This window comes from Mustela nigripes, chromosome 1 (genome assembly GCF_022355385.1).
Source record: "Mustela nigripes isolate SB6536 chromosome 1, MUSNIG.SB6536, whole genome shotgun sequence".
In the NCBI taxonomy this organism is placed as follows: Eukaryota; Metazoa; Chordata; class Mammalia; order Carnivora; family Mustelidae; genus Mustela; species Mustela nigripes.
Window position 1 is genome coordinate 197,659,450 of NC_081557.1, and position 27,883 is coordinate 197,687,332.

The 27,883-nt window shown below is 36.0% G+C and overlaps 1 protein-coding gene across 1 annotated transcript in view; it reads right to left on the reverse strand.

Moving 5' to 3' along the window:
• SLC7A11 (solute carrier family 7 member 11) overlaps positions 1 to 27,883 on the reverse strand; it is a 75,829-nt gene that overhangs the window by 18,003 nt on the left and 29,943 nt on the right. Inside the window, exon 7 of the mRNA XM_059395542.1 lies at positions 2,000 to 2,123. Coding sequence (XP_059251525.1) covers positions 2,000 to 2,123 — 124 coding nt within the window. The remainder of the gene's footprint in view (positions 1 to 1,999; positions 2,124 to 27,883) is intronic.

Sequence of the window (27,883 nt, forward strand, 5' to 3'; positions counted from 1 at the left end):
TTTTTGGTTAGGGTCAGACTAACTTCTTAGACAATAATCAAAAGCAAGTACCATGGCATTGCTTCTTGCAAAACTATGGGCAAAGGTCTAAACAAGCACCTTCTCTCCACTTTCAAAAAGCAACGATCCATTTATTGAATCTTTATCAACTGTGGTATCCACATTCTCTGATTCTGGTAAGTAGAAAAAGCTCAGTTCTTAGAAGTTGTCCTATTGGAGACAGAAATCCTTCTGCAAAATGCCTTCTCTGTAGCCTGGAAAGCCACATTTTGATAGTGAAATACAAATGTCCACTGAGAAGTATCACAGATACTTGTTTCTTACACCAGCTCTCCTGTTATGACACAGAAGTACCAGTGAGACATGACTGATGACTCAATCATTTATACTGCATACACGAGCAGTTCTGAAAATCTTTTGCTCCAAATAATCACAGTAGCTGAATATCTGTTTATTGAGTCCCTTCCTCCCTCTCAGGTACTTGCCAGTTCCTTCTGTGGCTTCCTATAAAAAGACTAGGATATAAATACAAGTCTGGGAAAATCAAGCCACAGAAAATACGAAAGATAAACAACAAAACTTCTGGAATTTCCTTTTATGCCACGACATAGGCAACACTGCAAATTTCCATAAAGGATGTATTAAAAAAAAAACATACACACAATACACACACACACAAACTACATGGGAGGGGTGCCTGGGTGGCTCAGTGGGTTAAAGCCTCTGCCTTCGGATCAGGTCGTGATCCCAGAGTCCTGGGATCAAGCCCCTCATCAGGCTCCCTGCTCAGCGGGGAGCCTGCTTCCTCCTCTCTCTCTGCCTGCCTCTCCGCCTATTTGTGACCTCTGTCAAATAAATAAATAAAATCTTTAAAAAAAACTACATGGGATTCTCTGAGTTGTCCTTGATGCAGCCGTGTAATTAATGGACCACATTCCGCTCACAGAGTAAATACTGCCCTTTCTACTAAGCTGAAATGACTGACCTGACATCAGCAAGCTCTGGACACTGGGTTTCTGGTAGGAATTATAGCAGTGGCAAAGTCTTTTTTTTTTTTTTTTTTTTAATACAGTGGACACGTACATAGGTTCACATGAAATGAGATAATTTGTTCCCTATGGGTATTGCCAATATGAGGTAATAGTGACTATTTTAAAAAGAACTGACATCTAGTGATGGGAAGTTATTTTTTCACCCTTCATTGTTATGAGGTCATGAATAAATGCCCCCTTACCAGCTAAGTTTTTATACAAAAAAAAAAAAAAAAAGTATGTGTCACAGAATAACAGTCCGATAACATGAACTTTGAAAGCAAAGACGGTCCTGAAGTCAAATAAATTTTGGAAAATGCTATAAAATTATGAGTATCCACTTCTTACAGAGCTAAATTGCACATTAGTATCCTAAGTATTCTGATAAGTGCTATAGCAATGACATCTGTTTAACTTTGAATAACTCAATATTTCCAAAAATTAATAATATCCCATTACTGGTATTCGAAAAATATACTAGAACAAGCAAATATATACGGTCAATCCCTTGGAAATCCTTAAGTTGTACGTTGGGAAAAAAAGACTTTAAGTTAGCATTTGAAAAGTTTACAAACAGGAAAGGGTACAGAATAAATTACAATTTTCATACCAAAAAATACCTTCATTTAAAGTCAGGAACTACCCAACTGCCCACCTATCCTGAAAGTCATGTCGGAAGAACACTATCTTCCATTCAACATGCACACATAAAAATGTGTTTTCAAGCATGAATATGGGGAAACATTTTACACAAAATGGACAATGCAGAGAAATCATATAGGATTTGGGCTGTATCAGTTAAATGGAGTATGCCAAGGTGTACCCTAAATGTCTTAAGTGCTCATGACCATTCAGGTCAAGAAAAGATTACTGAATTTCAAAACACTTGCTGCTGGAGGGAACTACTATGAAATTGCATCAATTCATTAGCCTAAATTCAAATTGGCATTTTTCCAACTTGGACTTACCACCGCCACTGCATTGGAAAGCAACAGCTCCTCGGCACTAATGGTCGTAAAGTAGGCCACATTTGTTAGCACATAGCCAACGGTGACGATGGCCATGGATATACATATGGCAAGGGGGATGTTTCTGAAATGCACAAAGGAATTGTTTATTAGTCATCTTTTGTTAGTCATTCTCTGACAGCAAAGATGATCTGATAACAGGCTAATTCAAATAAAGAATAAAATAGTATGTATGATAATTACAGGCTCTGTTGTGTATGCATATTTTATCAGGGTGAAGTACTACAGAGTGCTTTGTAACTTAATAAGGTCATGGGACCAGGTACTTCATTTGTCTTGTCTGCTGCTCTACCCCCAGAACACATGGGTCCGTCCCATTCTTGTGCTCCATAAATGCTACAGTGTTTCTCACACTTGATCATGCATCACCTAGAGGGCTTGTTGAAACACAGTTTGCTGATCCCATCTCAGAGTTTCTGATTCAGTGGGATTTGCATTTCTAACAAGTTCCTCTGCAATTGAGCTGCTGTTGGCCAGTACCCAAACTTTGAGAACCATGGGCCCATATACCTTTCGAATACTAATTTACTGTCTCGACACCTTTCTAATCCTAGACCCCAGGAAAGTCTTTCACATTCAGCTTTTCCCCTTCAGTAACTTCCTTATCAGCAAATAAGTTGTACATTTCTAAATGTATGAGAGCAAGATGTATCTACCATTCCAAATGATAGTAATGATAATTTTATATATAACACAAAAAGCACAGAAGGGCTCGTAATAATGACTTTGCACTGCCCTGCTGTGAGTTCAAAGGAAGCTCAAGATCATGAGTATCTATTAAAGCACCAGTGCAGATAATCCCATGAAATTAGAGGTGACATGCTGTGAAGTACATATGACCGGACCGTGCTGACACTCTGTGGCAGCCACAAGTACCGGGCACAAATGCAATGTTATGTCTTCATTTAATGCACCGGGAAAGCCAGAAGTTACTGACCCTAATAATTTGATTCCATGTTACCGATACACATTACTTGCTTAACATAATCACCTCTTCAGACTCTTTCCAGTTCAAGCAACTTAAACCTTCAGCTCCCTGCACAAAGGCTGATGGGTTTTTTAGCCATACAGCTTATCGGCCCTCATGGAGCCTTAACCCTGCTGGGTGCCACTAATGAAGACCTCAATATCATTTCTTCCAAGATGAAAATATAGTTCAGAACTGGGGGGCGGGATGGGGGGGGGAGAGGCACAGCCTGCCTCACTCCCCAAGCTGGGTATGTTTAGGACACGAAGTCCCAGCTCATTATGCTGAACAGCACTATCCCCTGTTGAGAACGGGCAAACCTAGCCAGTCAGCAACTGCCATTCATTATGCTGCTTGGAGCCTGACACTTCCCCTGATCCCCAAAGCCTTAAGCCTTGATGGGGAAACACATCGACCTCTAAATCCTGGCATCCTAATATAAAAGTAGCAGATGTTCCCCTTCCCCAGTGTGAAGAGGGTCCTGTGGAATTTTCTGTTAACACTATAACATGCATTGCTAGTTGTGATTGATATATGCTAAATTTAAGGAGAGGAAATCACCAGGCCAATTAAATACAAAGGAGTAAGTGGCATGAGGCATATTAAAGATGAATTCTGTTTCTCTGAAAGAAAGACGAGATGTAAATGCAAAGGGCTAAGAAGGCAAACATGAAGGTATATGTGCAGCGTTTCAACCACTCGCAGTATTATTTTAAACTTGAATCTTTTCTGTTTTTATAACATCCCAAATGGTGTGTTAAGCTCCTTCTCTGGAGGAGAGAAGCTGAGAGGGAGAGGGGGAGAGAGAGAGAGAATCTCTATTCCTTGCAAGGATTCGGGATTAAGAAGTGTAAAGTTTCTGGTAATAAAAACTGAGGTGACATTGTTAAGTGCAGTGAAGCAACTGACCTGTCCGGGACAGGCAGTCCTGTCACATCGTACGGTGCTGCAAATTAGCAGGGACAAGTCAGTCTGAAACGTGGGCTGTGGCCCTCCCAGCAAATTCTAGCCTCCGCTCAGCTCTTCCAAAGAAATCTCCCTGCTTCCTGCTTCAAGATCATGGTACATCTGAGGGAAGTTTTCTAAATTGATTTTAGCAGAAGGAATCCTAAAAAAAAAAATCCAACTTTTTTTTTTTTTTTTCCTCCGTTTGTCAATGACAAAAACTATAGCAAATAGCTGCTGCCTTTTACTTGGTGGCCGTTATGTGCCGGATATTTTATTAGGTACTTTCCATATTTGCCTCATTTAATCTTTGGAAAATGCTGTGAGTTAGGAGCATCATCACCATCTTAATATGTGAGGAAATGAAGTCTTAGAGAGTCTAAATAGCTGTTTAAGGATATACAACTGGCAAACGGGAACCCAGAAGTCAGTTGATCGATCCTCGCGGAAGTCACAGCATTTTAACCATGAAAGCGTACTCTCTCTCTCTCCCTCTCATGCGTGTGGATCCTCAATCTCTCCACCCTTAATTTTCAGAGAAATCATAACTGTTGAATATGCTTACTGCAAATCTCCTAGCAAGACAGTATTTCTCATGTAGTCACTGAAAATGCAGTTTTATTTACCATAAAGGAGGAAAAGAGTTATTCCATGATTTTTATCATTTTTCTGCATGACACGAACTGTAATGTCAAGTGAATGTTTTCAAAAGTTTCAATTTTTAGAAAAGGGTTTTTTGTTTTGTTTTGTTTTGTTTTTTATTTTTTATTTTATTTTTTTAGATTTAGAAGACAACAGAAGCTCACTTAATAAATTTCCCTGGACAGTTTTTGCAGGAAAGGAGGAAGAGCAGGTACGTTCATCAGAGAAGCTGAAATGTACAGGTTATTAACAATTTTATTATCAGCCAGATATAATATACAGATACCAGAGGGAAAAAAATCAAAGGAGCTTAAAATGCAAGACAAAATTGAGAAAGGGTCTAACCTTGTTGCAATTTATAACATGCCCAATAATTCCTCTCTAAGTAAATTAAGCCATGAGAATTGGAAGGCGTGTGGCAAAAGAGCCACTATCTTCTGTCCCCATGTCCCATTTCACTCCGACAAAGGGAAGGAGGAGAAGAGTTTGTGGCTGCCTTGGCATAAACAGCAATCAATTACCAAGGAAAGCAGCTGACGTGTTCAGAAGGGCTTGGCACCATGTGGTTAACTCCTGGGTTTCAAGCATCAAAGCTTAAGAGCCACTGGGTGAGCTGATAAAAGCTATTAGGCCATGCCAGAGCAATCTTTCTGGAGGCTTTAGATGCAGAGGGCAGATAAGCACGGTTAGTAACTCAAGATTAAGGCAAATGGCACAGGATAATAAAATGAATTAAAGGGACTAGTAGACCACTGATATTTCAAAGCCTCTGTGTTATTGTGAGGTATCCTCCAATTCTAAGTGCAACAAAAGCACTGTCGGAATAAAAATGACCCACAATTATAAATTCTACTCTTTTTTGAATGTTTGTGCACATTTGTTATATTAACAAAATACATATGTATTAAAAGGGTTACTTAATCCTTAAGACCTCTAGTCATTATACAAAGTCTTTTCAATTAAAGGCCATTAAGTATGTGAGAATCCAATCACATTATTAGCTGCACTTAGTTTCAATCAAAAGGTCTTGGATAGTCCTCTTTTCCTGTGGGCTTACTTTAAATTGGTACCCATAACCCGTCTATGTCACATGTGGATAAATATTTGTTTTCTTTGAAATTATTAAATGGAGGTCTCTGCAACATCTGCTTAAAAGCATTTCATTCTAAGGAATAGACCTTCCCAGGAATCCAAATGGTCCCCAAAGAAATGGCTGGTAGCTTCTATTTGTATAATCTACAAAGCACTGACAAATACACTTTATCTTCAAATATACACATGCCATTCCAAATCCTTTGTGGAATGAGAGAGAATATGAACGAATAACAAACAAAATTCACATCAACTGAATGAAACAAGAGGTTGCTGAAGCTGTTCATGCCATTTTCAAATAAGGGAACCAAGACTCCGAAAGTTAAATGATGTGGCCAAGGTCATAAGTACAGTTAAGTGGGAGGGCTGAAACTTGAGCCTGGTCTTCCAGCTCTAAGTTCCACATTCACCGTATATCCTGTCGTGATATCATGGCTGCTTTGTGCCTGGTTTAACTCCGTGGACAAGGTCCCTAGGATTCTCATGAGCTGACAAACATGTGTGTTATTTTGTATAAGTAATATAAATACCTGATGGCTGAATGTAACAATGTGACACGTTTTATGCCAAGTGTATTTCTCCATGCATGGAATAGCCATTGCAAATAAACTTACAAGTAATGCAGCATGGGATGCATTTCTTAATATGCTTTGCAACTATACAATAGAGCATCAGAAATGACCATTGCTTCCAATGCTTTATATTGGCTAGAAAGACTCCTTGCTGCAAACACAGAACGCGTCATAAGCTAGCTTGATTCTCCAGAAGATATATGAGGACATCTGAAGGTTTCAGGGATTTCTGATTTTCAAACCTATATGTGTCATGTAGTCATTACTTGAATTTAGAATATTCCTAACATTGTTTTATAACTTGATCAAAATTTTCTAAGATTGGTGTGAACGAAAATAAGTTCCACACACTCCCCAGTTTTGCACACATACAATGGGGACCACAGAACTCACTCATCCTGGAGCATCTAAAGTTGTCTTTGAGACGGGGGACTGGGTGTGAGGACAGTCAGTTCTGTTAAAGCCTGTTCTTTTACGTTCAAGAATCTTCTAAGGGAAGTGACTGATGCTTCACACTTTCTATTTAATAATCATTAATATTTTAACACATGTATGTGACATTCAGGAGAAAGGATCAGGGGAGGGAGGGATTCAGAAGTGGAAGAAAATGGTAAACTTAATATGTGAGAGGCAAAAAAAAAGTAAGACAACTTTCAAAATATTTCTCATTTCTATTAATAAACTAGGCACTATTTATTCATATAAAATTGAAATGTAAGTGTGATTCATCCTAACACAAAGTATTTTAAAATTATATTAAGTACCTCTTGATTCCAAGTTTTTTAGAATCATACTTGTTTCACATTTTCTTTATAATTACACTATAAGACCTTGAAAGCTTTTCTATAGCTCTGACACAGAAATGACTCAAGCACCTCTTTTATTTCTCTTTTGTATCCAACAATCAATTAATTAATTTTTGCTGAATCATTCTGTTTATACACTGGTATTAATTTTATCTCACTCCTCAAACTTCAGTCATGTGTTATAGACAAAAAGATAAGTAATAGTGTATCTTAAAGAAAAATCAATCCATACTTTTCATTCACATGATTTTTCCCCCATACATTTTTGTATACTTTCCCTGACTCTCGCTTATACCAAATCCCCCACAGAGCTCTGGGCACAGAATCATCCTATCTAGCCATGTGATTTCTTTCTTTTTTTCTTTTTTCTTCTTTTTAGGTTTTATTTATTTATTTGACAGAGACACAGCGAGAAAGGGAACACAAGCAGAGAGAGTGGGAGAGGGAGAAGCAGTCTCCCCTCTGAACAGGGATCCCGATGCAGGATTCCATCATCACCTGAGCAAAGGGCAGATGCTTAACCAACTGATCCACCCAGGCGCCCCCGGCTATGTGATTTCTGACATTTCTAGCAGGGATTGAATTACAAATAAGTGTTTTCGATAGCTTTCCAGAATTGAAACAATTAGATGACAGATGGCTGGAATCACAAATTCCTTTGTGTGTTTTCAGTGATTTTGCCTCATTGTCATTTAGCTATCACTGTATCTCTAGTTATCCATGGTGAGTGGGAATTGGACTGTTAGTAACATAAAAGAAATGCACTTAAGGAGACATAGCAAGTAGTTGAGGGAAATGTGTGGGCTGTCACTGAAAGAAAAAAATATGTAGCAGAGGAAGCATCTAACTTAAGGACAATTTCTGGGCCAAGGATGAATGCAGAGATATGACAAGCAGATTGTCTCATAAAGATACACAGTCATCCCACTGATTTCAGGCATTAAATACCTGCCCTCTGCTCCTTACAGGATCACAGCAAGGCTATGCATGTTTTCAATGAAACGTTTTAAATTTCAATACCACTGATGTCTAATCTAAATCTCACCATTCTCCATTGTCCACAGATGAAGAAGTCCATAAACAGAAAGAGAAGACAGAGAGACCTGTAGAGAGATGTAAGAAATGAACAGACACAGATTACAAGACTGCAGGACTGAAGGAGGCTTGTGGGAGAATGTGAGGGAAGTAGGTACAGCAGCACCAAGAACAAAGAACTAAAACGGAAACTTACAATTCAGACACAGAGGGTGAGAAGCAATTAGAAGAACCATTCAATCCCTAAACACGCTTAAATTTTTATCCTATTTAAATTCATCACTAAATAAAATTAAGCTTGAGAGTGAATTTTCATCTGCTTGAATTTCATTCAAAAAAATTAATATGTAACACTTTTTCTCATTTTCCAGAGATTTAGAGTATGTCTTTCAGATACATTACAATTATTCATGTTTACCATGGGTAACGATAAAGATATTAGAAGGCAAGTTTGAATGTATAGAACCATGATTGGTTTCCAATACAATGTTAGCAATTAAATAACTGAAAAGATAAAAATCTTTTAATAACAAGAAATTACATTTCACACCAATGTTCATTCAATTCTTATGTTTGTAAAACTGTTTTTACAATACACCTTTTAAAATTTCATTATTTTCCTCAGGATTTGAACTGATATACACTACAATAACACAACATCTAAATGAACCATTCTTTGTAACAGAGTCCCTGACATTCAGATGTATGGCTGAAACATTAACTACCTACCACACAATTCTGTACCTCCACAGTACAAATTGTTCTTGAGAAGTCCTACCCACATAAACCACATTTGCCAGATGCTCTTGTATTTAGGTGAGATGTTGCCTTAACCTTGATGTCAATTGATGTGGCAGTTAAAGGTCCAGCTGCATAAGAAGTGGGCGACCTCGTTACCCACTTTGACTAACTGACTGCTAATTCCAAAGGGTCTCTAGAGAGGCAAAAAGCCACACTATGAGAGGAATCTAGGTCACAAAACTAACATGTGGATGAAGGCCCATCGGATAGCCAGAGACACCAACATTGGACTGTTACATGATATAAAAATTAAATTTTTGATTGTTTAAAGCCATTAAAAACTTGCAGTGTGTCTACTGTTGAAGTTGGCATTATTCTAACTAATAAAAGAATGGAAGTCCTCATTATATCAAGATTTTAATTAATTCTTTTGTATAAGAGTTGAAATGGGTCCTCATTAAATTGTCTCCTATATTACATTGTTTTATAAGGGATCAATATCTAATATAAAATTCTTCAAACAATGTCCCAAATTACAAAAGCCAAATGAAAACATTCATATCTGAGAATAGTAAAAATTAGTCATTATTCAAACTTCCCAGATACAGAGCAAAGATAGATTGCCTTGTTTGCCACTTTAAAATATAAAATCTCCTGCACTTATAACAATTGCCACCAATCCAACAAAGATCAAAGCACAACCGCTTCTTGTTTTGACCAAGGACATACAATAACACAATGCAATGTTAAATAAATATACTTTTATGCCAGGAAAAGGCCACATAAATAAATATACCCACTTTGGCATAGTAAATAAGAATTAGAGTCAAAATTCCCTCAGGCCAGAAGCACTATCTTGGAAGGAACAGACAACATTTCTCCTACTATACATGCATAAATCAGGTCCAGGTGCATTTCTGATCAGCCACGTGATAAGAAATGGAACAGATAAACATGGAGACATTCAGCCACAACGAATAAACTACCGCTCCTACCACCAAAAATCGCCTTCGACATTTCTGACCAACAAGGACCAATTAGTCCTTAGTAATAATTTCACATCTGTATCAGGTGGTCTTATAGATAAGTGACTTTCCAGTTGAGTGCTCTGGGAATCAGAACAGAAACGGGACACCTGGAAAGATTACAGACCACCCTGTTCTCACTCACTCCAACCACATCCATCCCCTCTTATTTGTTTGATGCGTTGATATTCTGCCACACAACTGAGGATTTCAAAAAGTTTTAAGATCACTCTTCTAGATTCTACAAGTTGAATTATGTCTTCAGATTCTTTTTTGGACCCAATACTGGCTTCCTAAAGTACAGTTTTGAAAATATATGGATTATTTCCATAAAGTAGCTATATATGAATGATTATACAGGTATGTATGTATATATTTGACCTTATAAAGTTGAAAATGATGTTTGTTACTGTAACAAGTTCCTATTTATACTCCTTACTCATAGGGTCATTCTTAGTAGGAAGGGTACAAGGTTGACAGATGAGCCAAGAACTATGGCCCGGCTTCAGTCCGTGGTAGATCCACATGAGAACGTGACACAGCAGGCTGATGAAGCAGTAGAGGAAGGCGACGATGAGAAGACATAGAATTGATGGGCCAAGTACCCTGCCAGTTGAGAGAGGTAATAGGTCATTGTCAAGAAAGTGATGATGAAGACTCCTGATTGGAACAGTTCACAGCTCCCCGAAAAGGTCACAGAGGCCCAGAGATTGGCAGAATTTCCTGCAAGCCGTCCCTCTCCTCTCTGCCGGCTGTCAGTTCACTGAGATTCCTACTCTCAGCAGAAATGGAAATTTTGTAATCTTTTATCTTCGGCTCAGAAGTTAAACCCTCTGAACAATAAGCTTTTGTGTTGTAGTTTATATTTACTAATGTCCTTTTTAAGACTACAAGGATTCTTAGGCAAACCTCTCGCTAGGAATAGTTTCCTTAAGTCAACTATATTGTGTAGTGGCTGAGGGACTAGGAAAATAGAAGCAGTCCTCACATTTGCCCACTTTATAATCCCCCCTTTCCTTTATATTTTCAGCTCCATTTCGCCAAATCCTACAACCAATATATATATATATATATACTGTGTGTGTGTGTGTGTGTGTGTGTGTGTATCATCCCAGTTGCAAATTACCTTTCATAACATCTTTTCTCTAGAGTTTTGCCTTTGATTTTGCCTTCAGCTCATAGAGTTTTGAAACATGTTCTGTACCCCAATCCGAAGACTAGGTCTAATCACATTCCGATCACTTGCAGAGACTCAAGGAGATACCTGGATCGCTCTAGGTTTAAACTTCTGTATCAGCTAAAAAGAGTATTGAATTGAGGCACGCCTCAGACTCTTGGTTTTGGTTCAGGTCATGATCTCATGGGTCCTGAGACTGAGCTCCAAGTCAGACTCCATGCTCAGCAGGGAATCTGTTTGAGATTCTCTCCCTCTGCCCTCCCTTGACTCATGAACACACAAACTTGCACATGTGTGCACTCTCTCTGTCTCTCTCGAATAAGTAAGTAAATATTTATTTTTTTTAAAAGGTATTGAGTGAATAGAGTCTAAAGTCTATTTTACCTGAAAGTTTATTATTCAACCACTTTAGCAAATAAAGCTAATCCGTGAAGATTGTTCAACAGAACATTTTAAAAACTCAATGGAGCACTTGTTCATGTACCAGAGCATTCTAAAGATATGCCTGCCATTGCCTTGTTCTGTTGTTTGGAGGAAGGAATAGGATGCCGCCGACTTTACAATCTCTTTTCATGGGCTCTGGAGATGATGATTCTATCTTCAGCCAGGAATACCAGCACATCAAAGCACCTTCTATCATTGCAACTTCAAAGTGTCACCCTGGCTGCAAATATTGATCATTACTAAAGACCACTTAAAGGAAAAGTGGTTTGTCCTTTCTTCCAGATTCTAAAATGATATCTGTAGATCAGGTCAGAGCTCTGGAAGGCCACCTTATAAGACCATTTTATCACAGACTCTCGTGAAATGTCTTTGCAAGTCACTATATTTTATGCCTCAGCTTTTATGAAAACGTCATTGTAAACACATTTTTACAGATCATCTGAATTTTAGGAGGACATTTGTAGTACTATTATCACTTGTAATCTCCCTCTATTCATACCCGCCTAATTTTACAAAGAATTTAAGGCCATTCACTGAGCATTGTAAAGTGCCCTCAAAGTGTTTCCTTTAAATCTGTAGTGCAAACATTTTGGAGAGGAATTGACAGGACTCCTTATTACCCTCAAAGATACCTCTGCTTTTCATTTAGCTTGTAACCACATATGGAAAGAGTTCCCAGCTTCTTTGGCTTCTTCTTCTTCTTTTTTTTTTTTTTTTCCTAATCAATCTTTTATTTCTAGGACATGTGGTTCATTAAAATAGGGAGAGAAGAGAACTATTTTGGAAGATACAACATAGGATTTAAGAAATTTTTAAAATAGAAACTTGTTTACAATAGGGATGGGAGGACTCATGAAAGTTACCAAATTTAAATTACTTCAACCAAACGAAGCTATCATTTGACTTTCTTTTACACTATGTTCACAGTCATGAGATAGAACTGCACAAATCTTCCAAAAGAAGACTTAAAAAAAAAATGGAAGTGAATGAAATGAATGGAATGAAATGAAATGAATGGAAATAAATAAACGGAAATAAACGGAATAAATAAATGGAAGTGAAGAGGAAAAAGGAAATAAAAAAGTTAAGAGGCAGCTTTAACAGAGAAAAATGAAATGTTTATTCCACCAAAACCTCATAAGAATTCTAAATTATCAAATCTCAGAGAACACCTGATTTACGAACAGGATAACACAGCCCCTAGCCAAAATCATTTTTAATAAAAGGCAGGAAACCTCCTGAAGTTCATTTCAGATTTAATATCAAACACAGCAGCCACGCATGAACATTTCCCCATAAAACACAAACACAGCACGGCACAATGGGCTGGCAGCCATCAGTGGGGTGTCAGCAGAACAAACAAACAGGGTGTTGGAACCATGGGAGGGATCAGGCCCCGCAATCAAAGTGAAGCAGCCAATGGAAATGGACAGACTGAGCTGATGTCAATGAGGGAGGCAAAGGGGCTCAAGGAAGACTCATTTCTAAATGTACTACGGCAGCCGACTCACAGTCCTGGTCAAAACACCGAGCCTCCTGGTTGGCTGCTGGACTTCAGAGAGCAACGCAATTGTGCTTTTGTGTTGAATTTGATGCATAAATTTAGAATATACCAAGTGAATGGGAACCACCATAAGAAAACAGAGGCTGGTAATAAAATATTCCAACATTGCCATTCTTGTTTTGTAAAAAAAAAAAAAAGGAGTAAACTGCTAAAAGATGTCTAAAAATGTGACTCCAATATTTTCTAACAGATACTTGGTTCAGAGATAAGAAAGATTTCAAGAAAAAAAATGTATCTTATTCTTTCTAATGTATTTTTGCTTAGGAATTGTGTTTATTACCCTATTTATAACCTATGTGGTAAAGGATTTTTTCTCAGGAATATAAATTCAACTGGTTCAAATATAATACAATATAATATACATAATACATAAATACATATATAAAATAATTAACTTCATTTATGTTTAATCCCTTACAGGGCAGTTTCAACAATTATAAGGATCATGAGGAAATTTTTTTGCATGTTTCCATTGCTATTTCCATTAATATTTTGACATTTGCTGTTTTGTAAAAAAAATATTCTGGGAAATAAAAAATCATTATAAAAGGAGCTCCATTAGTAGAGTTCAGGGATTAAAAAAGAAAGGCGAAAAGGGGAAAAGAGTGAGACTAATATCCCTGACAGTTATCTTGTAGGTTACTTTAATTAGTATTTTCAAAATGTGGAAGAAGAAAAAGAAGAAAACAAGTTAATAATTAACTGTAGGATACAGGAAAAGAAATGTTTGGACTATAAAGGATTTAGTCATACATGTAGAATATATCTTTATATACAGGGCAAATTATACTATAAGATAATACTACCAAGATAATTTGAAAAACTGAGTCTTAAATTTCAAAGCATTATACAAGTTTTCTTCCTATTCATGAAAAGCCAAGAGTAGAAACTGCTTTTGTACAAATATGTTATACTGAATATTGATTTATTCAGAGAGAAAAAATAGTAAGTAAGGCCATCTTTCTGTCCAGATAAGAAAGAGTATTAAAACTTTCAATAAAAAATTGTATAGTAATTGGCTGACATATCAATCGAAAGATAAGTCAAGTAGAATAAATTACCTCGAAATACAACTTAGTATATAACATAAAAACAACATATGACAATTGTTGTAATTTATGAGTTAGCATTATAAGCTAAGTAAGTAAATATAATAAACTAAGGGATAATATGACTGTTCAGTAAATGCAGAGATATTGAAAAATTGCAGGGGGAATCAAAAGCCTACATTATATCACGCTAAAAGAAATCCATTCCAGATAAGTGAAAAAGCTTAATGTCAAAAAGAAATCAGGAACAAACAAATAAACAAAAAATATGAGTGATGTTGCAAAAAGATTTATAATAGAAAGCCAATAAACAGAAATAGTTTAAAAACTTACATTTAAATGTAGTAAATTTAAATAGTTAACTAATTAAATTATTATATATAATAAATTCAAAGTTTTATGAACTGAATCATTAAGAAAACTTAGTTGCATGAAAAACTGTGACAGAATTTGGCAACCAATATAATAATTAGTACCCATACTATACAAAGAATTCTGTTGAATCACAAATATTCATGCCCCAAAATGTCAACCACATCCAGCTATTAAACATGGGGGAAATATTAAGCTTCATATGTGATTTTTAAAAATACAATTTAAAACAATGAGGTATGAGCTTTGCTTTTCAATTAACAAAGATTTTTGTAAATAATGACACTCAATGCTGATTAAGTACTCTTAATTATTGCCATTGAGTGAGGAAACCAATGTACATGCTTTGGAAAGCATCTTGGTAATACAAAGGGATACTTTCTAAAAGTTTATTGCATTTGACGTAGTAATTTTGATCCAGCAATTTTCCTAAGAAAATAATTGAATATGTACAAAGATTTATCTATTAAATGTATAACACAGCATTATTACACTAAAAGAAAAGCCAAGAGTAACAGAAAAATGAGTAAATGCTGGTACACCTACCCACCATTATAATGGTGTTTGCTAAAATTCACAAGATCTACGAAATCTAATGAAATTATTAAATGAAAAAAGCAGCATAGATCCAGATGACTCAAAAGCGCTAGAGCTGAGCTTGAGATCCAATAAATTGGGACGGCAGGACAGACTTCCCAGTGCCTTCAAGTTTTGGGGCATAGAGCAATGAATGACACAGCTGGAGGCCTGGTCCTCGCAGGGGAAACAGATAATACATAAACGAGTAAACTCATAATGTAATGCCAGAATGACGAAGAAAAGTGCATATGTACATTATCTCAAGTAATATAATGCAATACATACATGCAAAGCACATTACATACAGAGGAGAGAAAAGCAAAACATCAAGATAGAAGAAGGACTTCTATGTGATGTGATTATGAGATAACAGGTGATTTTCATTTTCTTCTACATAGTTTCTGGTATTTTAAAATCTGATTATCAACTGTTATTAAAATAAAAGGGAGAAAGACCCCATACTGTTTATGAAAATAGTATGAAAATCATAAAGTTTTACTTTCTCAAGCAGGGTATAGAAAACACAGAAAGAAGTTTTCATTTCTATAACTTGATTAAATAGATCGTTTGACCATAATTGCTAGGTGGAAATTTGCACCCTAGCTCCAACAAGAGGTGTCTGTTAGGAGAAATAGGAGAAGGAGATCATTAGGTTGTCTTGTGCTCCCAGGAGCCCCAAGATCTGAGCTGTGGAGCGGGGGAGGCCAGGCTCAAGAGGTGAAGGGAAGCCTGCAGGGAGATGCCTTCAAAATAGTAACTAAAGGAGCAGAAGCAGCCCTGTCTTTTGGAGAACAGGAACCTGTGGTTCTGCCTCGTCAGACTTGCATCAGAAACTTGACAGTTGGAAAACACCTCCATGCCCAGGCTGACACTGTCTCCCTCACCGCAGTTCAGAGTTCAGGTTGTGGCTCCACAAAAAGACAAAGGGCTCCGTGTTACCAGAGAGGGACATCGCAGAGTTCAATTTGCAGTTGTCTTCTCCGAGCATTTGCCACTGATCACCTCTCCTTGGCCAGAGGCCAGGCAAGAAGAGGATCAAATAGCAAAATACTTACATACATTTAAAATACATTTAACCTTTCCTCCACCACAACCTGAGCAGTTACAAATCAGTAGTTTAGAAGCATAAACTCCTCTTACGATCTATCTCACTCATTTATTTTGTCATTTTCTGGCTCAAAACAAAATTAATCATGTCTTCTATACCAGTTTCTCTTTTGCTTGCCTCAGGCCAGAATATGCAAGTGATATCTTTTTTTTTTTTAATATTTTATTTATTTATTTGACAGAGAGAGATCACAGGTAGGTAGAGAGGCTTGCAGAGAGAGAGAGAGAGAGAGAGAGGGGGAAGCAGGCTCCCTGCTGAGCAGAGAGCCCGACGTGGGACTCGATCCCAGGACCCCAAGACCATGACCTGAGCCGAAGGCAGCGGCTTAACCCACTGAGCCACTCAGGTGCCCCTGCAAGTGATATCTTGATTGTTTGATAATATCAATATAGGAAAATTAAATATTGCCCCCCCAAAGTAATATCAGAACTATTTTGAGAATCAGCATGTCAGTAAAAATCTTAGAGAAAATAAAAAGCAACTATTTCCTTACAATATCCTAGAATTTCAGCATTTCCTCATCATAAAGTTTCTGTTTTAATCATTTAACCAAATGACCTTCAATAAACAACCTGGAATAGATTATTTAATTCAGCTAGCCTAGGACCCCTTTCATTATGTGTTTGAAAAACAGCTTTAGAAAGTCGAATGCAGGCAAATGTTAATGCTTTTATACATTTTTAAAAGCAGTTTTGTTCCATTCTCAAATAACATTCAGGTCACTCTTAATGATTACATTCTTTCCTCAGCTAATTTTGAGGCTAAAATCTTGCCATATCCATCACTCTTAGATTTGTATTCAACAACACTAAGTGTTTGAAAAGAGGATGAGACCAGGATCAGTATTTTAAATATAAACAAACATAAACATAGACAAATTAACCCCTCTCTCTGGCTTCGGCTCTTTATCTTTACAATGTAAGGGATAGAAAATTTGATGGCTACTTCTCTCCCAACTCAAAAATCTCAGGCTTTGTGATATTTCCTCAAGGTCAAGTCCATTGTGTGTTTAATCATAATAGGTAGGTAGTCTAATAAACTAGGCCAACCATACTAATGTGTGACAAGTGAATGTGTGGAGAACTATTTGTCCACACAGGTAACATGAACAACTGAAACAATTTAGAAATTTAGAGACATTATCACATCCTTTTCTATCTATCCCTAAGAGAATGACCATGACAGTAGAATGTTGGGAAGAAAGGGAAAAAAAAAAAAAAATGACCTCATGAAAGGCCAACAGGAGAGACACTTTGGAGGAGGTGGGACATGAAATGTCTATAAAAAGCTCTGTGACAGCCAACCAACCAGGCTCTAAAAATAACTCTGCTTACAAAGTCAAACATGATAGTTTTTAATCTCTTGTTTTGTGTTGTATGACTATATATTATAAACTTTAGTTCTACATATTATGAAATATTTGAGTGTTATGCCATAGAGTTAATTTCATAAACCCTTGTCCATTCAATATCTTACCATATAAAACAGTAGCCATGATGTTTTATCACTGCATTCTCAATTAATATGCATTAGTATTGACTGTTATTAAGCTTTTGTCACAGATAGATCTCCCTATCTGTTCCACATATCTAACTTTAAAAGATAGAAAGGTGTGTGGGGGGGTGCCTTGATGGCTCAGTCGATTAAACAGCTGACTCTTGGTTTCTGCTCAGGTCATGATCTCTGGGTCATGGGATTGAGCCCCCTGTCTGGCTCCCCACTCAGCATGGAGTCTAGTTGTCTCCCTCTCTTTCTGCCCATCCTCCTGCTTGCACTCTCTCTCTCTCTCTCTCTCTAAAATAAGTAAATCTTAAAAAAATAAAATTTAAAAGAGAGAGAATGAGAAAAGGGACAAATGAGAAAATGACACAGTAGTAAACAATTAGTTGGGAAAACCATCTGACTATTAAAAGCCATGAGCTCATCTCTTTAGAAAATCAACAAGTTCTATATGTTTTGGAAAAGGAACCTTCAATATAAGAGATTAAAAATGCCTACTTCTGAGACTGAGATAATTTTTCTGCTTTCCTTGGCAAGGTGTTTCAAACAAGGGTGTCTTTTCCCTTGTCACAATGAATTTCAAATCCAACATTTAAGCAGTGCAGAAAAAAAGAAACAGTTTCACCAAACCCTGATCTGATAATCCCTCTTGGATTACAAATGAGCTAATGACACTTTTCATAATAAAAATAAAAAGTAAGCGGTCTGTCATGAGCAAACTATGTCTACTATGTCTACTATGTCAACTTGTCTACTATGAGCAAAGTATTGTCAGAGACATCAGTATATAATTTCTAATTCTCACAAAAATTATGCAATATAAACATTAGAAGGTCCACTTAACAGATGACTACAGGAATTAATAAACATTTTTACAAGTTATTACAAATGTCGCTCTCACTCTTCCTTACCCTTTCTTTCTCTCCTTAGGTAGGCAACATAAACTATTTATTATTCTAAATTAATTAATTAAATACTAACCAGACTATTAGAAATGTCTAATGTTTAAAGTATTAGACCTATCAGAGATGATACCTCTCTGCATAGGCAATTCTCTCACCAATCTGTTTAATTTTTCTTGAGAAAATATGAAATGCATAGAAAAAAAACTAGTATGAACAACATTGTGCATGTACCACAGAAGGTTATAGACCATTTTATACCTTCTACAGGCACATAGGATAAAAATAGCAAGCAGAATCTTGGATTCACCATCACACATGTTACTGTACATTAACAAGTATATTAGCACCTACCAATGTCCCTCTTGTTGCACTCTACACATCACAAGATTTTGTACTTCATGTGATCCCACTGAATTAGATTCCACAGCTTGGTTCTAATCCTTGATCTTCAGATCTAAAAATTAAGCTCTGATGTGGTAGAGTATCACTCTGGCTTTGTTCTCCCTCCCCTCCCCCACCATTTATCCATTCAATTTATCATTTCCTGAAATAACTTAGAAAGTTATAGTCCTACCTAATCTCCCAATCATCATGAAATCTAGAAACTGGCTGCAAAATCCCTTTCTGTGTGTGTGTTTTTCTTCCTGAGACAGGTCTCTTGTCTGAGTTTCTCTTCATTGGTCATATCCCCAAATGATATCTTCATGTCAAGTAGGTAATTCCAAGTCATCTACAAGAAGAATAGAACATACTAGAGTTGGAAGGAAACTCAGAATTTGATACTCTACCATTCCATTTCCACAGCTGAGAAATCAGAGGCCCAGAGAGGATAAAGAACATAGCTGTGGTCACAAAATTATGTATCTCCAGAACTGGAAGTAGAACCTTAGTCACTTGACTCCAGGTACAGAGCTTTTTCCACAACACCAATGTGAATCTCACTGTGCTTGGTAGTGCCAGTTGCTTTCCAGCCCAAATCTTTCCCTTTACTGGCATTGCTATTTCCTTCTCCTCCTTAACCTACCCTTTCCTCGAATACTAAATGTTTGAAAGCCAGAGCTTTGACACATGTTATTTGAAATATTTCCAAACTTTGGCTGAGGATTCTATTTGGCCTTAAATTTTAAGTAAGGATTTCCTTTATCTTCCTAGCATACAACACCTCTCTGGTAACATAGACCTGTAGGGTAGTACGTGATTCCCCACATTGGCTCCCATATACTCACAATATAAAAATAGAACCAAAATATTATAGAATTAGAAGCAAGCTTAAGCAATGGTCTCCCTCATTTTTCCATCTGAGTATCTAAAGAACCATAGCTAAATGATCATTTCTTTGATCTCTCTTTTGCAATTTCCAATGCCTAAACAAATTCTCTTGTTTCATTACTTTTGAATATAATTTTATCTTAAAATGAACTTTCTTCTCATTTAACTTGATCTCATTTGCTCTTCTGGCATAGAGAAAAAATGATCCCATTTTTTTTCATTAAAAGAAAAAAGGACCAATCTATTTTTTAAGAGAGTATGTAAACATCATGTTGACTCATTCATTTTCTCTAAGCAGTTTGGTTCATATATTTGAGCTGGGACAATGTGGCCATTATGATGCTATTTGCTAGAATTTTCTGGCACATTATTTGTCACCACGTCTGACTATAGTAGTGTTCATATACAGAAGGCAATTAACTTTTCAAAAATATTTGCTTTTATTGAAAATAAATGTATAAAAGAAGACTGAAATGTGACTTTGTGGATTTTAACTCTCTTTAAACTGTACATATGTTGCAAAAAGAAAATCCACTGAAACTACCCACAGTTTCATCTTCCCTAAACAACATTTCGTATATACCCCAAACTTACAACATACCCCGACTCACCCCATCCCATTGGCTACTGGATCAGGTCTAAAATTCTTACAATGGAGGCTCACCCCATATCAGCATCCACATCTTACTACCATTTTGCCTTCTACTCTTTTTTACAATCTTTTGCTAAACCTAGAGAAGTCTACACATTATTCCTTGAAACTATGGATTTGTGTATGCCCATCCCCAACTGAGATGGCTTTACTTCTCTATTCTGCCTTTGTAAATTCTACTTCTCTTCCAACTTCCTCTTCTACAGCAAAGTTACTTTCTTAGCCATTACAACACCTTGTACACACATGAGTCACTTCTGCTTTGCCTCTTAAAGACACCAGCAAGCATGCTGTAAAGAGTACGAGCTATAAAGCCAAACAGTCCATGCACTATATTAACCACAGATTATAATCCTAATCTTCTCACTAATTATACAACTGTGAAAAATTACTTCACTTCACTTTAATTTTCTCAACTGAAGAATGGAAATAGGGGCACCTGACTGGTTCAGTGGATAGAGGATCTGACTCTTGATTTTGGGGTAATGAGTTTGGGCCTCATGTTAAAAAAAAAAAAAGAATGAAACAATATACATCATATTACTGAAAATAATCTGAAGTGCTACTTTGTAATCCATCTATTACTCAGATAAAAAATACTATTTATATTTTTAATAAAGGCTATCCATTTTCAGTTAGATGAAAATCCATTAAAGAAAAAAAAAAAAAAACATGGGGAGGGGTAAACCAACACTTGTGTCCTCTTGTCTTATACCAACTCAATAACTTCTTTTCTGGAAATAAGAATAAAAATTTAAATACATGACACCAGTCACTCAGATCAACCCTTGTTTGTCAGATTTCATAAAGGAGTTTCTTGGTAAGGCACTGAACCTAAAAATAAGTGACTGCAGTGGAAGTACAAACAGTCCATCCATTATATCAGCACCATCAGCCCACAGTATGCTGGTGACAGTGTGGGTGTGGGCACACAAATATTTGGTTTAGAAGGAAAAAAAAAATCTGCCAAGAAATTTATCCTGATTATGATGCGTGAGCATATTGCCACCTAAGGGAGATTAGAGACTACTAAATAAAAAGCAGTTCTCATCATCTTTTGAACCTTTTAACTACTAATAATTGGGTACTTTGCTGATGATGCAGAACAACTTTTCAAGCTGATTAATAGGTCATTTGTGTAGAAAAGGCATCCCTGTTCATAAAACAATTATGCTAATCCTCTTTTTTCAAAAATTATAAAATATTCTAATCTTTCAAGAATATAGGTTTGAGTTGCAGATGGCGTTTGCATATTACTTGTCAAGCTCATTAACATTTTTGAATTTCATATATTTTATCCTCGCAACCCCATGAGAACTCTAATATGGGGATTAACACCCTCTATTTAAAACTGGCAAACAAAGATTCGGAGGCAACTTAGAGGCCTGCCCAAGGTCAAATAACTAGTTAAGAGGAGACGGTCTTAGCATTTTGATTTTCTAAACTAGTGCTATTTTCAAAGACCCAGTAAGTAAATATTTTCACAGTTCATAAACCTGAAGGAAGTCTTTCTTCACTGGAAAGTCTCAACTTCATTTGCTTCATTTTAGATGTTTACATTGGTAATACAGTTTTAGCTTGTGCCCATACAAATTCAAAAGTTACTCATTTTCCTGAGTAGATCGATAAGCTGAGTCAATGTTTGATTATGACTAGAACAAAATTATCAAAATTATGCCAGTGCATGACCAGTGTAAATATAATGGCCTGGATACATCTTGGCTCTCTGCATAAAGAACAACATGGGCTATTATTCTACTTTTGAGAGAATCTGACACAACACTGAATCTGAATGAATGCCAGCAGCAGCCCACACACTAGCTATTAGTGGTCTAAAGAAATTGTTCACCAAGTATAACCCAGCATGTAAAACACATTTGTGCACTACTTTTTGGGTACGATCATTAACATTCAAATCCAGGCACAGAGAAAAGTAGTTTATTTGCATAAATGAGAATATGGATAAGGGAATCACTAAACTGTGAACTCAAAAGCAGGAGACAATCTAATGACTGACATTTACTTCTGATTGTAAAACGTATTTCCTTTCAGATAAAAGGATTCTAACTCTGTAACCTCTGATGTGTGTCATTTAATTTTTCCTTCGCGTTGTACCTATTACAGTCAAAACATCTGCCCTACCCTCTCTGTGCCACCCAGCCTACAACTTATCAAAGCTTAAAATGGTCACAGAAATGAACAGGTTGCTAATCAACATGTCAAAGCAAAAAATATTGGTAGCCCAGTGTATGGAAGGATAGCCACTTTCTCATTTTACTTTATATAAGTTACAGCTGTATAAAGATATTATAGAGGAGATTCATGCCTCCAGTGGAAAGCTAGATTACATAGTGTCCAGGAGCCCTCCTCATTCTGAAACTTCATTATTCTACTCATTATACCATTTCTGGTCTCTTATTTTATGAATAACTAAGGGAAACAGAAACATAGGGTAAATTTAGATCAGCCACGATTACTTCACCTAAAACATTAGCTCATGATTCTAAACTCAAAATATAAACTTCAATAAAATTAAAATTAAAATTAAAATTTAGAAACAAGTAATATGAGGGCACCTGGGTGGCTCAGTGGGTTAAGCCGCTGCCTTCGGCTCAGGTCATGATCTCGGGGTCCCGGGATCGAGTCCCGCATCGGGCTCTCTGCTCAGCAGGGAGCCTGCTTCCTCCTCTCTCTCTCTGCCTGCCTCTCTGCCTACTTGTGATCCCTCTCTGTCAAATAAATAAATAAAATCTTAAAAAAAAAAAAAAGAAACAAGTAATATGAAAGGATGTAAAACCGTCAAAAGCACTGACCTTCAAATTTTTGCCACATAATGGGATTATCCTTAAAAACCAAAAGAAAACAACAACAAAAAACAAAACCTAAACAACTAAAAGCTTCCACAAAGCACTTGAAGGACTAATATCTGTTTTCCTTAATTACTGCTTGATAAAATATTATAATATAATCCTATAATTTCTGCACCACTTATTTGACACTTCAGCTTTATATGAACAAACTATTTTTTAGCCAAATGTATTTTTTATGCATATGTGAAGCTAAGAAATGCAAGAATTTTGATCCTAGGTTTCATCAACCACATGTTCCATCACTGACAAATTTTTAGACTAAGCAAAGGCAGGAAGAGTAACTTAGTGACCTTGTTCTCTGAACATAGAACCATCTCCTCTCTGTGACATCAGTGGCTCAACCACTGTCATTATATATGTATTTTGAAACATACTTAAAAATGGATATGCCAAATTTTAAAACATATTTCCAGAAGAAATGCGCAAAATATAATTATTTTAATTTAGACATCAATTATTTCAATAATTGAAGAGAACCATTGTCACATATTAAGATAATTCTAAAAGTTCCTTATTGTTATTAATAAAGAGATACCTCATTTTGCCAAAGAAATCTTTGTAACTTGAGTATAAATTCAATTTAGGAGTACCTGGGTCGCTCATTTGGTTGGGTATCTGCTTTCAGATTGGGTCATGATCTCAGAACCCTAGGATCAAGTCCCACATCGGGCTTTCTGCTCAGCGGGAACCGTGCTTCTCCCACTTCCCCCTGCTCATACTTAAAAATGTTTATAAATTAACTCAATTAGGAGACATCACTTTTAAGAAATACATTCAGCAAATACTTTTACAAATTAATTCTGTTTAATAATTCAGATTTTTCTATATGCATTTATTTGCAGTGAGCAAATTTTCTGTGAAAATTAGTTTACATTCCTTAAGAACATATATCACTTGAGTATTTGTAAAATAAACTTTAGAAATATTCTAAGAATGCAGATTACATTGTTTTGTAATTTTAAAAAATCACAACACATAATACTTCTGTAATCCACACATATATAGTCAAAACATTATATGCTATTTTCTAGCAACTGTTAAGGTAGAAAGCTACAATGTATATAAAGATGAAGATTTGTCTCTCATAGAAAACTGAATCCCTAAAATGACAAAATGAAAAAAAAAAAAAAAAGACCTCAAATCAGCCTTTAATGTTCTGTCCTGCAACCTAGCTATAGTGCATTTGGGTAAGATTTTTAGATTGGTTTATTTTGCTGTGTCTTTAATCAGTTTAACAGTTTTACATGTCCTATAAACAATAGGCCTTATAAAACAGTATACTGTTATTAAGAAATGCCTTTACACTGACTTAATACAAATCAATAAGGATAGAAACACATATACTAAGAACTTAAAATGGCTATATCTGAATTGAATGCAAATAACATGATTATGGACCCTTTATGATCCAGTCTGATTAATCACACTGCCCTAAATATAGGTCTTTGGACATCTTCCCCAAGCCAAGTTTCTCTTCTTCTAAGTTATCATTGGTACAAGGTGTGATGACTTTCAGGCATCAATTAATATAAATTGGAAGCAGGCAAAGTATTAATTAAACATGACACTCTGATTATTTAAACCTTCTATTAAAGCTGATTATTCAGACCATGTTGATAGCCTGTTCTTTAAAAATGACTGATGATATCAAGCTTTACTGACTTCCACCAAGCCGACTGTTTCCAACTCTTGAAGACAGAGGGAATAAATGAAGTGAGAAGAACAATGGCACAAGTCTAATAGACAAACCGACTAATCTCAGACCCCCAAGGTCAAAGTAAAGCAATTCATTTCTTGGCTTTCATCAACACAAGACATGATTGATCAATCAAAGAGCAGGATTACAAACATTATACATCTCAATGATATGTTCTTTGCACTGTGTAACTTTGGGAACAATGATAGATTGCACAGTCGCCATGCAAGTAATATCATAAGGCAAACCTCATTATATTTACAAAGAAAAACACTTTACTCTTTAAAAACAGAGGTACACACTAGCTATCCTTACTACTACTGGGCATTTCATTTGATGGGGGAAATTTCAAAATTCAGATATTCTTTGGGATCCTATCACCTTCCTGGTCCAAGCTTTGAACATACTTGCTCCTCAAAATACTATTTTTACTCTTATGGAGTCAGCCACCATGTTATAGATAATTACAAATTGTTACAAAAATTTCCATGATAATTACTGTCATTTTACATAAATATGTTAAATGCCTCTTAAAGAATTGCTACTTCCATTGACCCAAAACTACTCTTAGAGAAGAAAACATTATAAAAAGACACTGGGAATATTTATAGCCTTATAAATGTAAACATTTAGTAGGAATTTTGCCCCTATTTTTAAGATTAGTGCTTTACAAGCTTTAAAGAGAAAGTGAGACATAATACAAGAAAGAAGTCATGAGCTAGTTATTTTGATTCTATTAATCTCCCAGTTTATCTCTCACTTGTTCTAACACTTAGGGAACTGTTCTATAAGTCATGCTTGTAATAGCGGTTCTGGAATTACTCCATGGAGTGGCGTTAGGTAATCTGAAAGATTTCCACTGAAATTAAATTATATGTAAAGGGTAGTCAATTGGGATCATGGAAACTTACTCTACATTCTTTATATTTAAAATCACATTGTTATATTCAGTGATATAAATTAATGATCACTTTTCCTATTAGGTCACAATTTTAGCAATATTGTATTGCCTAGTTGGAGGAGGAGAGTAAAAGGTGTTGTATGTTCAGGGATGATACATTTCACCAGCTGCCAGAAAGTTACACGTTGCAGCACACCTGGACACATGCATTTGTGACTGATTGGAAAACACATTTATCTTGGCATATCACAAAGGAGATGGAATTATAATTATTCTCCCTTGTAACTAAAGATATTTTGGAGCTGTATCTACGTACAAAATAATACAAATTACACATCTGGACAAGGTTCACGTAATTTTACCATCTGTTCTCTATGTTCAACCATAAATATTTCCCAAATTTTTCATTGTGTCTAAAAAATAAGATTTAGTTTTTAAAGACCTGGCCTGATTGTCAACGTTATAGAGAAATGTTACTTTTAAAATTAAGACACTGAATAAATTGCTTAAAACCCTGAATTTCTTTGGTTGATAAGTACACAGTACAAATTTAATCTTTGCTTCCCATTAAGGGGATTTTGTGTATTTCTCACGTTCTTATTTTGAGAAAATAAACATATTAGCTAAGTTTTACACAGAATCTTTTGGGCAAAAACTGAATACTCAAGAACCTAGGATAGCAGAACAAAAAGTACCAGAGGTTTCTTTTTTCTGCATAAGTCTTAGCAATTACTAATTATCTTGACCTAAAATTCCATAGATTCTTACTTAATCTATCCTGAGAAGTTCCTTAGTTTAAGACCTTAAAATAATCAAATTAAAAGTGTTCCAGAAATATTTCATGACATTTACAGAATCATGATTTTCAGAAAATGAAAATATTTCATCTGGCATAACCACTGATAATCAGTCTAAATCAGCTTTGATAGTGACTTTTAAATTATTATGACACTCATATCTTATTTATTCCTTTAAAAATGCATTTTTCACTAAATATAAAAAAATTAAACAAAATCTGTACACAAGAGGAGAGATCATAAAATGCATATTCAATTTCAGTCCTGAAAGTGTATGGGATAGGCTTCAATATGGTATGAAATAATTTTTCATATTTCCTTCAAAAATACTGGAAAAGGAGAATTGCTTAGGATATTGTAACCAAGGAAATACTCTTTTTTTAAAAGATTTTATTTATTCATTTTACAGACAGAGATCATAAGCAGGCAGAGAGGCAGACAGAGAGAAGGGGAAGCAGGATCCCTGCTGAGCAGAGAGCCCAATGCGGGGCTCAATCCCAGGACCCTGAGATCATGACCTGAGCCGAAGGCAGAGGCTTTAACCCACTGAGCCACCCAGGTGCCCCCCAAGGAAATACTCTTATATGAGTAATACTTCATGTTGTTCATAAAATCATAATATAATTACAGTAACAACCACCAATTATGTAGAGGTTAAAAAGTACTGTCACTAATCTAGGTACTTTGTACACATTAACTCATTACCATAACCCAATGAGGTAAGTGCTGTAATTATTCTCACTTTTTTGAGATGAGGAAACTTCTTTGCAACAACAATGACAAAACACTGAATCAATAAGAAACTCTTCTCTAGTAGTTGTACATATTGAATCAGAGACCTCATCAATATGTGAAACTAAGACCCTTAAATTAAGAAAAAGAGAGAGAGAGAGAAATTCTTGAATGGCATACATTTCCAGTAGAATGCATCAGAAATTCAGATCAAGGTAATCATGGCATAAATAATTTTAAAATATGCTTAATATATACAATACTATTATATGTACAGCAAGTAAAACTGGACTTAAACTGTTAAATATCGGGGTGCCTGGGTGGCTCAGTGGGTTAAAACCTCTGCCTTCCACTCAGGTCATGATCCCAGGGTCCTGGGATGGA